General features: G+C 26.8%; 1 protein-coding gene across 3 annotated transcripts in view; it reads left to right on the top strand.

The window, feature by feature from the left end:
• The window catches only part of Epac (Exchange protein directly activated by cAMP), a 265,367-nt gene that overhangs the window by 161,548 nt on the left and 87,674 nt on the right, over window positions 1-16,145 (top strand). Inside the window, exon 1 of one of the 3 annotated variants that reach the window (XM_071177749.2) lies at window positions 4,028-4,703. The exons of the other annotated variants lie outside the window; for them this stretch is intronic. Within the exon in view, the coding sequence (XP_071033850.1) occupies window positions 4,581-4,703 (123 nt within the window). The 5' untranslated portion in view covers window positions 4,028-4,580. Of the gene's footprint in view, window positions 1-4,027; window positions 4,704-16,145 lie in introns of those variants that run through there. 3 annotated transcript variants of the gene reach the window in all.

Raw genomic sequence — 16,145 nt, 5'->3', positions numbered from 1 at the left:
TAAATTAAGAAAGAAAAACTATTGGTTTTTATATTAAAGCGAATTCGTACAACAAGAATGTATACAATATTTACTCGGAAAGAGCAACTGTTTCTTATTTGCATAAAAACTTCAATGTTTTTATATGATGAAAGTTATCGCACAATAATGATTTTCCTCGAAAACACAAAATTTTCCAAAACCTTATAATCTATGTCAGAATATATTTGTTTGACTTTTTAAATTTTTTGAAAATAGGCCAAATTTCTCAGTGGCCAAATCTTAAAACACTTTAATCATGCAGTATTGGTCGTAATATATAAAAGTTCCCATACAGAATTTAAAGAAGAAACACAGTTTGCGAGTGCTCAAGAGCAGCCAGCCAAGTTAAAAATAAAATGAAAATACATTACATTTCGAAAGAAAATCAAAATGAAAAAAGATAATGTCACTAACTCAATATACCTATTTTTTTGGGTATCGCATCAAAATGGTCCAGAAATTATGTTTATATTGCTGTGTTTCCAATTAGCTCATGATCTTCTTTTCCTGCGATTACCTATTGTTATCTGTGCTTCTGCCATGGCTTTTGATAGGAAAAAAAAAACAAATTTTTTTCCTATAAAAATATATCAAAACAATATTGATATATGGTTTTGATATATTTGTATAGAAAATATCCCTGATTTGGTTGCCTTTTTCACAAGTTGTCAGAGAAAATTTATTTTTTCTTAACTTTTGAGAAAAGTATAATTTGTTGGCAGTCATGTTTATATGCATCATGTTTATAAACAAATTAACTACTTATAATTAAGTTTACCATAAGTAAAGCCTTCCATGATGGAGAAATTTGGTTTCGCGTTTAACCGTATTATGGTGCAAATTTATTAAGCTTTTAAACTCTTTGAACTCTTTAAGCTTTTAAACTTACGAGTTTTGCTATATTTTAGATGTATAGTAAGAAGGTTCAACTTAGTACCATACCTCGGAGAAAATTTGAACTAGTTCAGCAGAATGAAAAAGATCTATAGCAGTGAATACCTACATTTGATCGAGTTATCTAACAATTTCTTATAATAATATGAATTTAAATACCAAGAATTTTTTGCATTACTTAAAATAATTTTCATCTTTCTAAAATCTGAGATATAAAGCAGGGCCCAAACCACCATAATATGGTACAATTTACCGTGTTTCTGCCTCTATGGGAACGCTAGATTTTATCGAAGCTCTTTAATCATTTAGATAAAATTAACTATAATATAAGGTTTTATAATGTGTGGTAAAATTTGGTAATTGTATCATGATACCTCAGAATATCAAAGAACCTTTTATTTGGTTAAATTTACTTTTTAGTTTGGTATTTTTTACTAAATGTGCTGTAATAAGAACAGTAATTTTGAAAACCAGAATTTCAGGTAAACCGTTACCATGTGAATGGAAAAATTAAAGAATGAATGATTTAAATACCGTATATTTTAGTTTTAATAACCGAAATGAGTGTTTTTTTTTTATTAGAAATGTCATTAACATAAGGTACGGTAGTCTTATCAGAATTTTTTCTCCGTAAAGGATGCAGATAAAAAGTTATCAATCTTATTAACAAAATTTTGTTTAGGGCATTGTATTCTAAACTTCATAAAAAAAATTGCGCTGAGTTGAACAATGGTCATTAATTATAAAAGAGTAAAAAATGGTTACATAAGTGTAAGAGATAATTTTTAACTTTAAAAAATAATTATAAAATTACACTAGAATCGCTCTTCTTTTGTTTACATTTAAATTTAGATAAGCGACTGTTATCAATTTTCGCTAGAAAACCCTAAATTATTTTCTTGTTTTTTTCCGAACATTTTTAAAATAATCATTTTTTTGTTGCATCCAATTTTGCATCATAAAAAAACTAATTAATCTCATTTAGAATATATGCATTTTTAAACGCATGTTTGAAAATGAAAAAAATATGTATAATTTGCCTGCTTTAAGAAGAAAAAAAAAACGATTTTATAGATTTGTTTGCTTCAAAAAATCAAATCAATCAAAATATTTGGGTAAGATGAAATTTTAAAAGTAATAATATAATAATGATTTAAAATATCTTTAAAATAATTCAATCTAAAATATTCTAAAATTGTTCAATTAATTGCTTAAAGCATTATATCATTCAAAGTAATTAAACTTTTCAGTTCTTTCTTTATTTATTATTTTAATTTTCTTCTTAACATAGTCGCCATTTTGTCTATAAATAATTTAAATCAGAAATTTTGACTTTTTATTACATTAAATTTGCATCTTTTTTGCAGTCAGATTTCACGTTCGAATAGTAAATAACAAAATAACATACTTCAGAAAAAATTGTTTACAAATTTTAACTCTTACACATCTCTTTTAACCAAAATTTAAATATTTTTAAAAACATTTTTACATGTAAACGCCTTAATTTTTTTTAGTTTTTTCAATTAAGAAACGCTAAATAAATATGACTTTATAGGGTAAGTGTAACAATCTTTCGTTATAATTGTGAGGTATATGAAACAATTAAAGTTTTTTTCTTATATTTTCTGTACCGTACTCCTTTTTTTTTAAATAGATTTTCAATACAATATCAGTGTTTCATAGCAATTATGCTGAAAGCATATTATTCAATGTTATCCTAAATGCATTATAAAGAAGCTATTAAACATACTTGAATTTAGTTTTGCACTGCCAACTGAATTTTGAATAACTTTCTTAAAAAATCTAATTTCAGTTACAGCATTAGCAGAAAGCAGTCATTTTTATTTACCTTATACACAAAAATTTCGAAAACACGTCTTTCTTGATATATGTATATATATATATATATATATTCGAGACTTCTATTTAACGAACTTCCATTTAGCGAATTTCTCTATTTTACACTTTTTTTTCTCGAGGAACTAAGAACATTTTGGAAATTTCTTCGTAAAATAACTTCCAAATAGCGAATTTTCTATTTAACGAATTTTTCTTTAAAATCCACTTTCCCTATTTCCCAAAATATTTCAGAACTCATTTTATGGGGGAAATGACCTTGAATTGATTTTCGAAGTCACTTATTTTTTAGAGAAAGCAGTAAAATCCATTTCCCTTTTTGTTTGCATTTCAAACGAAAAACTCAGGCAAAATTAACGGATTTTATCAGTGACAATTAAACTTTACTGTAATGTATTTTTAAAGTTACTTATATAATAATTTTTTTTAAGTTGAAAATGTATGTAGCATGATAGTGTAACATAGGATAATGTTTTGCTCTATTCTTGCTTTCCATGCGGATTTCTTTTATAGTTGATATTTATAAAATAAATAGTAGATACTAGTTTACAAGATGAAAGTGTATCAATTGCTATTTTAATTATGTCCAGTGTTTATGAATTTAGTTTTGTGTTGTTTAAGTATTTCAAAAGGTAATTTTCTATTTAACGAATTTTCAATATAACGAACTTATGATCGGAATTTAGCTACTTCGTTAAATAGAGGTCCGACCGTATATATATATACAAGAAAAACCTTATTTTAGTTTCTTCACACGTCCTTTTTTTTTTGGTTTTTAGAACCTAAAAGAAATTATAAAAAAATATAATTAATTTTTTTTTTTTTTTTTTTTAATTTTAAATTTATACAAAAATTTTGCTACGAAAACTACCTAAAAATAATATTGATCTACTCTCCTTCCCCCCTAACAACGCAGAATTTTTTAAAATTCAAAAATCGTCATGAATGCTTTAAGTTTTCCGCTTTTTAGTTACAAAAAAAAATTGTCCTCTCAAGATATAAATAAACATTTAAAATTATAATTAATTCAATACAGATCACAAATTGAACAAGCAATGCATCAAAACCTTTACGAAGCTTACGTGTATCTTAATATTCCCCCTTCCCCACTCCCAGAACGCTTCATTTCACTAACTGTTCCGTTCATCTCGGGGGCGTACCCTACGCAGATCGCCAAAAAGGAAAACATTTCACTTGGCGAGTAATTGGCGTAACAATGTAAATTCAAGGTTTAAACGCGGCAACCTCAACTTTCATCTTCCTGAACTGTCATTCAGATCGTAAAGACCAGCTGGTAGAATCAGCTGTCATGGGAATTTTCAGGGACGGGTAATCTCAGTTTTGGTTTTAATTGTAAACTATTTTCATATCTACATGCAGGTGAATCGTTAGTTTGTGCTTCTGTTTGAGAAGCAAATGCTGAAAACATTAAATTAAACGCATCACGAATCTTTTTTTCTGCATAAAATGAAGAAAAAGAATTAGAAAATTTTAAATTTTTAAACTTTTTGCGCTAAAATAAAGTGTTAGTGGTGATAATGTACGGGGTGAACATAATGATTAACATATTTGTTTTCTGTAAAAATTTTACTTACCTTTTGAAATACAGAATGGAGCATGAAAAGTGGAAACGACTGGATGCATAATGTGATTAATATTGGCTATCAAATAGCGCAAATTTATGTGAAGTGATTAACAGCGACTGAAACTTTTTTGGTAAATTGTTTAAAACAAAATGCGTACGTAAAGAAACTAAAACAGTGAAAATTTTAGTGTAGCACTTGGATTGTATTCGAATATATTTTTGAATGGCTTTACCTGCTAAACTGCATCTGCTAAAAAAGAAGTCAAAAAGTGTACCATCGATGTGTACGCATAGGGCCTGCAGGTTCTGGCCCAAGCGTGCAATATATTACGTTAATGAACCAAAGGTAAATTAAAATTTTGCATTTATTATTTTCTTTGAATTCATATTATAATCTGTCGACCTATGGGTACATTTTATTACAACCTTAATCTTCAATTTAATAATTTAAAGGCTTATTTAAAGTTATACAATTATCTTATAATAAAATTGCAAGCACCATTAAATATATATTGATAGAAATAATTTGTTGAAAACTATTATCAATGTTTGAACAGTTAATTATTATATCAAGTTAGAGAAATAATATTGTTTAAAATTACACACGTATTATTGATTTTGTTTGCAAGCTATAAATGCTAAAACTAGAATTAAAGACCTGAATGCAAATAATGATTAACTGTCAAATTTTAAATTTTACCGTTTATTGTTATACACTCTTGACTGTTTTGAAGTTTGCACTTTTTTCTCCCAAAATAAAATTTCTGCCAGGCTCGTGAAAAAAATGTTTTTGTTTTTTACTTTCTTTTCTGACCCAAGTAAATCAAGAAACCAAATGTGCAAATAATAATAAATAATAATAACGTTTCAAAATTAAAAATTTAAAAGCAAAATGTGGGTGTTACTATTTTTGTTACAAAAGCAATTAACTATTAACAAATTTCATCATTTTAAATCGCATTGATTAATATGATGAAAAATAAATGTGCATTTTATATTTAACAATGTTTCGGTAACTTGAAAATAAAATAAAAATTATTAGCAAAAAGTTTTTCGTAAAAAGAATATCTTTGCGTAAATTAGTTTTATAATTGCATAAATAGGGTTTCAATTGAGTTCCAGAGCTATGGAACTTTTGTAAAAAAGATGAAAAGGATTCCAAACTCTTCTCTTGACTATTATGTACTACAAATTGAGACTACCCCTTCTTTTTAGAGAATCAAGAATCCCAACCTGTTTTAAAAAAAGTATAATTTATTCAGAAAAGTATATTTTTGTGTTTAATTTCAAAATTTTAAGTAATAACTGCTTTAGTTAGTTAAAAAATGTAACTGACTCCCTTGAGATATCAGAAATCTGAAAAATTTATATTTATGAGAGTCGCAACTGTACAAAGCATAGAAGTGCAATGTAAGAAATTCCGGATCAAATTACGGTATTTCACCGTAAAATCCATTTTTATAGGTACATGTCATGGAACAAAAAATCTTATATATCTTAATTACGGAATAATATTTAACCGTAAATGAGAAGTTTTACGGATGATGCGCGTGAAGTCCCAGTACTTGATACCGTAATTTGATTCTGTATTTTTTACAGTGTATCTATTTCTTCAAATATTATCTATTTCTTTATCTATTCCTTCATAAACAAGCTAAATATAAAACTATTTTTCATTGATAAGAAATTCTTAGAACAACTTTTTGACACATTTAAGCATTGATAATAGGGACACACTAAGTAGCACAATAAATTTTGTAAAACAAAAAACTAACCAAATTTAAATATCTGCTAAATGAATTTATTTAAAAATATACACAGCAATTTAAAACAAATATTAGAAATACTAATAGTTGTTAGAATTTTCTTTTAAACTGTTTGGTACTCAATATATTTGGTATCTTCTACTTAGAATAAAAAATTTTAAATCATAAGAAAAGAGGACTTTTTAATGAAAAAGATATTAATTACAAAACAAATATTCAAAATATCAACTGACTACAATTCGTCTATTATTTTGAAAAAGAAAAGTACGAAATGATAAAAAGCACTGATCCTTAATCATTAGTCCCGATTTGACCTTTCTTCAATCCTAAATAATGGATTAGGATCTGTAGAGCTGTTTACATCAATTACTTCCGCTTGTGCGCGTAAATTGTTTAGCGTCTTAAGAAAGATTAAGCTGTAACAGGTGTTGATTCCCTCCTATCCTCAAATTCTTTGTTGATAAAAATAAACAACACCTTTAGGCCTTGAAAAGAGGTATTGTTCACAACTTTTTTTATAATTTGAAATTAGTTATATTACACGCGTTAAAAATACAAAGACATTAGTAAAAATAAAATTTATTTAATCCTGACTGTAACACATATACATATATGATTCTGCATTTTTACCTTCAACCTATATTGTTTATCTTCTTTTTTTTCAAAAAAAAGGGGGAGGAAACACTACTGTATTCGAAATTATAAAACAAAATTTTGTGTTTTTGCCAGACTTTTTTACTACTTTTCGGGCGTAACGGAAATACGGATATCGCCCATTAGCATAGATTTTATAATTTTGTTTCAAATTTTAAAATAATTTCAAATATGCGATCAGAGAAACGCAACAATCAGTGAAACTTCATTACGAATAAAACTAATTAACTAAACTAACTGATAGACATTTAATTCTGCTAATGAAATGTTACCTACCCGGGGGCTGAAATTTGATCGGCTGTTCAACGGTGTTATAAAAAATAATATAAATAAAATATAACGTTATAAAATAAAATGATGAGATCGGAGCCTTCGTCTCCTAATGACGAAGGCTTGCCTTGGAGGACCCTACCGGGTTCGAATTCCAACGATGGCTGGTCGATATGAATTCCGCATCCGACTTACACCGATCACAGTGCGGACGTAAAATATCCTCAGTGGTAGACAGATTATGGGCTAGAGTCCCCTTGTCTTCAGGCTAACCGTGATTTTCATCTCCATGTAAAGCAGATGCGGGTTAATTCCATAAAAAAAAGTCCTCCAAGGCAAATTTCTCCTAATAGTTGATCCAGGAGTTCCCTTGTCTTCTGGATTGGGTTCAAAATTATAAGGCTACGGAGTTGAACATTAGTATTCGTAAACCCTAAATTGGGTCCGCTGTTCAATGACAGATATAAAATATAAAAGGATATGATCGATCTCCGAACTGGTAACTCTTGCCTATATTTCCACACCACTCAAATAACTTACCTGCACGAAAAAAAAAATATGCACTAAAATTACCGTACTTGTATGGTTATGATATTTCTTGTAAAAAGTACTTAATTATAGGACCTAATCTAACGCTAATTTCAATTTTTTCCGTGTTTCGCTATATCTTTGCATTTTTAATTAATCTTGCATGCAACTATAAGTCACAAAAAGTTGTTTTTTTCCGCAGAAATTGGACTAATTCCACCCATCAATTAATCTACACATTAATTAATTATGCTACCACCATAAACAAAATACAAATTAAAAATACAATTACTATTCGATAAAATCATCCAAAACGCATCCGTTAATTAACTCATGAATATTAAGACACTCATCATATTTCCCAAATAAACATTGAACAAATAATATAGCCTTGAGGCATTAATTTCATGCTTTCCAATGACCTTGACTACACTAATTTTGTTGATGGAACTCCATACAGTAAGCAGCCATTTTATTACACCTGTTTCATGATTATATCTGGGAGTAGGGTAGGTAGCATCCTCCTCCGCAATTTTTACGGTCTGTTGTTGATGCTACTGGATTTCAATTTGTTAATGGCGCAATGATAAATGAATACGCTTTTGTATAATAAGACCATGGTTGGAATAATTGTTCTTTCACGCCGAAAGAGGAAGCCGTTTTGAAGCTTCGTTGAAGCTTTTTGGGTGCAATAAAAGGTTTTAGCATCACTTCGACTAGTTACAATTTGATTGAAATAAAATAAAATGCATATTCCATTTTAAGGCTCTAATGTTAAAACTAAAAGAAAACTATAATAAAGCATATTTTTTCCACGAATTACGTTACGAAAAATTTTGTTACGCTAAGGACTTCACAAAGGAACAAACCACAAAAATCCTTTTTATTGTATATTCTTTTGTTCTACCTTGGAATAATATTGCAGACGAAGAAAATAATTCTGGTAAAACCACTGTATTGTATAGGCGTGACATTTCTAGTAAAAAATAATAATAATTCTAGTGATAAAATTAAACTACACAGTATTTAAACCATTCTTTTAGTAATTTTTCCGTTTATACGGTAATAGTTTTCTGGAAATTCTGGTTTTCACTATTGTACATTTTATTACCTTCAAGTTAAAAAATACGAAACTGAAAACGAAATAACCAAATTTTGCCACATTTTATCGCAGATTATAAAACCATATTTTATTGTTAGATTTAGCTAAATCATTACTAAAGAGCTTAGGTAAATAAACCGAGCTTCTTGGAGTTTCCAATGAGCCTAAAGCATGGAAAATTTTACTATATGGTTGTGCAGTGCTCAAAATAAAAAGCGAACCGCCCACCCTGATTAACTTTTGATCTAATGATCGGATCTTAACGTTCCAGGACTGCATCTTAGTCGGCGATCACAAATATGCTAATTAATTAGTGTAGACGATATTTTAAGTTACGAAATCAGACACAAAAACGTACTTTCCTTGAATAAACATACCTTTTTTTCAGACAGATTCCGATTTTTGGCCCCTAAAGCAAAGTGGGTAGCAGCAATCTGGGAAACATGGTTCTCGTAGTTTAATCAGGAGAGAGTGGATGTTAATGTTATTTTTATTTTTTGCGTATTTCGCCATATCTAAGAAATTTTTTAAGCATATTGGAAAATTTTTGCACACTATTATTTAAATTTTGTTTATCCAAAGATAGCTCCATGAAAATAACAGCTTTTAGTAAATATTTATTATTTTATGATGGTTGAAAGAATTTTAAAGTGTAAGGTATGTAATTTTTTACATCATTTTAAGGAATGAACTTTATGTAGCAAAATACAAAATAGATCGAATAGTTCCTGAGAAATGGAATTTTAAAGAAGCCGTATTTCGAAAATTTGATTTCTCTGGAGCTATTGGACAGATTTCGTTCAAATTGCCGTGTAAAATTACATCCTTTAAAATGATGTAAAAAGTTACGGACTTTATAATTCAAAATTGTTTCGACAATTATTAAATGAAATTTTGGGGTCAAAAATCCAAATCTGTCGAAAAAAAGTTATGTTTATTCAGAGGAAGTATGTTTTTGTGTCTTATTTCATATCTTAAAATATCGCTTTAACTAAATAATTAGCACGTTTGAGGTCTCCCCTTCAAACCATTGATTGAGTTCTAGAACGTGAAGATTAGATCAAAAGTTATTCAGGGTTGTCTGTTTTTTATTTTGCACAATGTGCATACCTTGTTGTTTTGAAAATACTTTTTTCTCAGTGTGGTATTATCTGAATTCTCCAATAAAGCATAAACTAAAAAGTATCGTTTCGAGAGAATTTAAAATAATATTCTACGTTTTCACTATTATAATAAAACAAAGCAATATCCTCCTCATGTTTCTGTTTCTACTTTACAAAATTATTTTGATATTCCAGCATTGAAATATCGTAGAGATTTGTCTGTTTCATTATTTTTCTATTAAGTTCTAAATAATTTCATTGATTTCTCTGATATCTTAATTACGAAAAATCAAAATACACAAATTGAAGTATTTGTATGCCCATTTTTGTAAGAATAATTCAAAAATAATTTATATACAGATTTTACAGCATTATTAACAAAATAATTATAACACAACATTATCATAGAAAAGATAAAAACCTTCATATTTTTAATATGCCTTTCACAGTTTTTAAACTATCGTGTTCAAATTTTTTATTATTGCAATGTCGATCTACTTTTTCTCCATTTTACACCACTGTTACTAGATTTTTTATCTGTAATGTGTGTTTTATTTTTAAAATAAGATTAAATAAAAAATAACTGAAAATAAATAAATAAAAATAAGCTCACATACTTACCAAGTATTCCATTAAAATAATTTGTTACGAAAATGTATCATTCATATACCGTACTTCATTCCAAAACAAGACTTAATAATTGAAAAGTAGAAAACGATTTAAATACTTTTTTTAAAATCGTTTGATCATTAAATCGTTTAAAGTCATATATCTTTTTTTAAACTTTAAAGTACAGGAATTATCTAATGTTGTATAAAGAATATATGAATTAAAAAAGTTTGCAAAAATTACATTAAAATTAGTTTTTTACGATTATACCATATTAAAATTAGAATGGTATCAACATTAACTGTTTGTTGAAAAATTTTAAAAATTAAAGATTTCGTAACTGAGCCATGTAAAAAATCGTTTTCAGAAATAATAATTATTTTCCCCACACTTGAATATCATTTTCCTATTTAAATAACGTAAGAAAAATGTTTTACAGAAATATTCTATAATTCCTCAAAGCTTAGAATTTTATATATCCTTATTTCACGTAAAAATATGAATATTTAATCTAGGATCAGAAAATTCATATGTGTGATACATGGAACATTTTGTGAAAGCGTCACAAAGATTTTTCTATTTAAAATAATCAATCAACTTATTTTAACTATATTTATCTTTAACTTATATGTATATATATATATAATTTATCTGAAAAGTAAAGATCAATATCCTTAGATTCTAATTATTTCCATTACAATTATGCATAAATAAGGATATGAGTCATTCTTAAAAAATACGAAATACCGAAATCTATAAAGACTGACGGAAATCAGTTTTTTTTCTACAAGACAGGATGACTTTAGATGTAGTCTGATAACATTTTTTCTTCCGCATTGTGCAAGCAGATAAGATTTTTCCATTAAAAATAAAAAAGCATCACGATAGCATACCTGCATTAGTATGGGGCCCTCCTAGTGTGTTTTTAAGCTAATTCTACGGCGGGGTGTAAATTATAAAGTATTTTAAAGCAAGTTTGGATGTTTGTTGGAATATAAAATTTTATGTGTAAAATTTTGTTAAAGTCTACACTGTAAAATCCATTTTTACCAGAATATGTAATCTGATGTTCTGTAACTTTTACAGAAATGATGTAAAATCACTGAATCTCTTTAATAAAATAAATATTAATGCAAAACACTACGGTACAATATTTTACGGCAAAAATGCATTGCAATTTTTACATTTTCCACCCTGTTTGAGAGAAGTTTATGTTGAAATTATATCCTATAGAATATTATTTAATTATTATGTATTTAAATATTATTTTCAGGGGAAAACATTTATATTTGAAAGTATATATATATTACTTGTAAAAATTTCATTTGTTTTGTACTATCTATAAAACTGGATACTGCCTGAACTAAAATTTGGAAATTTATAAGAAAGTATAGTATTACTAAGTAGTAGTACTAAAAAAAATTTACAAATAAAATTTTGTTTCCATTTTTTTAAATATTACATGCAAGTATACCCGGATATTACACATCCCGGAAAAATAAATAATTTGAAAATTTATTTTATCATGGATAAAAATAATTACCGTATTAATAATTATATGGTAATGCATTACTGGTAAAATTATGATAATTCTTTGTATTAGAAAAGAAACATTCGGTATTTAAACCATTCATTTGGTACTTCATCCTTTCATATGGTATCTGTTTATGGTTGCAGTTAAAATTCTGGTTTGCGAAATTATAATTCGTTTTTCCACACGTTTAGTATAAAATACAAAACTTAAAAGTAAATAGAACTGAATAAATGTTTTTTTTTGTTGCAATTCTCTGAGGTATTGTGATAAAATTACCTCATTTATCAAAATTTTTCTCCCATATTATAAAACCATATTTTAATGTTTCTTTTACTAAAGTCACTACCAAAGGGCTTTGGTAAAAATTACCGAGCTTTTTGGTGTTCCCATAGAACCAGAAACACTTAACATTTTACCATATTCTGGTAGTTTTGACGAAACATTTTTTTTTTTCAAAATAAAAGTTCCATGTCTTTTTTCGCAGAATCATGTAATTAATTGATATGTAATTACTACATTAATTCCTTTTACTATGAATTGAATTAAAGTTTAATTTCAAAGGTATACTTTATGATTTTAACGATATTGAAGAGAAAGTTTTATATTTATAAACTTCTTTCATTTCCTAGAAAATAAATGCAGGTTTTTAATATTTCTCTCATTTAATATTTCTCAGGTTTTAATATTTCTCTTTCGACATTATTCAGAAATTTGAATCGATTCTTTTTTTTTTTTTTTTTTGATTTTCATGGAAAGTAATATCATTGTTAACTTTTGAACGTATAGATATGATATTGCAAAACTGTAGTAAACATTAATGATTGCTCTAATAATTATTTTTATTTTTACGTAACGTATGTTGTTGCGATAAAACATCAATTAGAAGTTTGATTAATACTTATCTTTTCTAATCTTATCCAAACTACGAAGCTAGATTCAAAAACATGTTATTATCATTTAGCCCTTATAAGCATATCATTGTTGCATATAAAATCAAGGTTTTATTCTATCATTATTTCCCAAAGTCAACAAAATAGTTATTGCAATTAATAGAACTTAAATAGGTCTGATTCTTTTTTAAAATAAACTTTCTGAAATATTGATTGAGAGGGATAACGAAAATATTTTTCATATACAAACATAGTGCATTAAGTGCTTAAATTTTTATTGTTTATTAGATTACTGTAATATCATTTTGCAATTCAAGGGAAACACCTGCATGTTCGCAAAAATGTTTAAAAACATATAATATTAACGAGTTTTCCAAGTATATTTTGTCACACGCTGGGGAAACTGAAATAAGGTTTCTAATTACAAATAATTAAATTAAATATTACATATAATTAAATAATATAAGAATAAAATATTATTAAAAAAGAAAACTATAAATTTGAAAAAACCAGCAGTCTTCCTCAAGACATATCTATTGGTATAATTTAATGCGATATTTCTGAATAAAGAATATTTTTTTATATTTTTTTATTAATTATTTTAAAGTTATTATTCAGAGCATGTAGAATAATGCAAATATAAGTATGTATAAATTGAGAAAAAAGAATACCAGAATATGATGAAAATTTACCTTGTTTCTGTCTCTTATGGGAACACATAAAAAAAAAAAAAAAAAAAAAAAAGCTCGGTAAGGTTAACCGAGCTTTGCTTGCTTTTACCGAGCTTTGGTAATTAACATTAAAATATGGTTTTAACATTAACATCAAAATTTGGTAACATGAGCATTAAAATATGGTTTTCGAGTGGGCGATAAAGTTTGATAACCATGATAATTTCATCACACTTTAGAGCGTAACATGAAAACCATATATTCGGGTAAATTTACTGTTCTGTTTAGTATTTTTTACTAAATGCGTGATTCTAAGAATTATTAGTATAAGATAAAAGTAAATTTGAAAACCAGAATGTTTGGTTATGTTACTATACGTACGGAAAAATTACCAAATGAATGGTTTCAATACAGTGAATTTTAATTTTATTAACAAGAATTATAATTTATTTTTGTCAGAAATGTCATTAACATACAGTAAGGTAATTTTACCAGAATTTTTCTTCCATTTATTTTCAATTATTATGCGATTTTTAAATTTAATTGAATTACTGGCTTTTCATTTTCTCTTTAAAAAAGTCAAAATTTTCTATAAAAAGTAGATAGTTAAACATTTAAAAAATGCTTTCAATCTCTCATGTTCCTCAAAATGATCAAATTTCAAAGTGAAAATTATACTGCTTAATTTATCTAGCTTTCACGCATTAAAGATTTTTTTATTATTTAGAAATGCGCATGCCAATTTAAATATTGTGTTATTTGATGAGCTTGAAGGCTTTCGTTGAAGGCAAGAAGCCGTAAAAATTATCCTAAGAATCGTAAAATTGTAGTTTATGTCTCAGAACAAGTGAGATGTAATAAAATAAATGCATCCATAACCTTGAATTGTGTTAACAAAATTTAAGAGTAATTTTGAATGTCAACTCTGTTTGAAAGAAAAGGCTATTTCATAAATTTTTATCTAACACCCATTATGTTATTTATTGCAACGCTGATGATTTAAAACACCATATTCTTAGTTTAATACTGTTAAATTTTTACTGCAGTTAATTGATAGTGTTTTTATATATATTTGGATACATTATTATTGTGAAGTTTATTACATAGGAACTGATTAGTAGTTTGTGGTTATACTAAAAAATTAGAGCTGTTTTATGATATTAATGAAAAATTAAGAGGAAAATTGTTTTGAATTTTTTTAGTGTTTATTAATTTATAGATTTTTGACGTTTTGGATGAAAAAGCTTAGTGGAAAAAGGGTCTAAGTGACAGTTTGGTAAAAGTGGTATTTCTTGTGGAAAATTTTTTTATTCAACTGAGTAATTTTTATCGGGGTTGCTAAATTTTTTAATTTCGCATGTTTCAAATGAAGAAGGAAAGCGAGACAGTCAGAATTCTGTCAATCTCTCATTAGAATTTGAGTAAAAGAGAATTTCAACATGAAAATGAGTAGTTGAAGATGAACCTAAGAAAACTTGCCATTTGACACAAAACTAAAACTCCAAATGCGCAAAATGTAAATGAATTTGTAGGATTGGATGCTTACAGACTTAATTTATTCATTTTTTGTCAACGTATAAACTTGTATATATATATATATATATATATATATATATATATATATATATAAGTAAGTTCAAAATGTAGAGAAAACATGGAAAAAAATTAAAAAATTCAGAATTTTGAAAAGAGAAGAAGAAAATTATTAAAGAAAAAATTCAATAAAAAACCGGAAAAAAAAGATATAATCACTTCATCAGCTCACACGATTATATCTGCAAAATGGAGTGCTTTCTAATATTGTATCAATATAACCAAAGCAAAATATATCATTACAATAGGGCGAGTATAAATAGCATTGATATATTTTGCTTTGGCTATATTGATACAATACTAGAAAGCACTCAAATTTGAAGATATAATCGTGTTAGCTGACGAAGAGATTATATCTCTTTTTTCCTGGATTTTTATTGAATTTTCTTCTTCTCTTTTTATTATTCTATAATTTTTTCCATGTTTTCCCCACATTTTGAACTTATTTTATGAATTCTATATACTTCCTGATTTACATTTCGGTAAATATTTTGTAAAATATTTTTGTTCTCATAATCTTTTATCTGTTGTTAAACAATGTATAGATGAGTTTCAAAAAGAATTATCGTACATGAAACAAATAATTGTTCGGAAAAGTTTTTCCTTACAACCTATGAAAATATTTCTTTGGGCGAATAATTCGATAAAATCATGTTTACACTGGGCCAGCCGGAAAATTTTTATTGTGCTAAAAACGAAAGCTTTGCATTTGTCGTGTTGATTTTCCTTATAGCATTATTTAATGAAGGAAATAGCTGAATCGAAATAAATGAACAAAATATTGTCCACACGTTTTTGCTGAATTACTTTCATGATGCATGCATGTATGATTCATAAATGAGAATATTTTTAAGTTACTTTATTTAATATTTTTTTTCTTCATAAATGTACGTTGCTTAGATTAGTTTTATAAAATACAGTAATGATAGAAACATACACATTTAAATGTAATCCAGTTATTTTAAAGATTTAACTTAAACTTCAATTGATTACTATTATATTTACGTTGATACTTTAAAAATAATGCATAAGACGCAACTTTTGCTTACAATATGTATATAGTCACTT

Source organism: Parasteatoda tepidariorum, chromosome 2 (genome assembly GCF_982258835.1).
Source record: "Parasteatoda tepidariorum strain Cologne lab strain chromosome 2, Ptep-v5.0, whole genome shotgun sequence".
In the NCBI taxonomy this organism is placed as follows: domain Eukaryota; kingdom Metazoa; phylum Arthropoda; class Arachnida; order Araneae; family Theridiidae; genus Parasteatoda; species Parasteatoda tepidariorum.
This window is presented reverse-complemented; position numbering and strand designations above follow the sequence as displayed.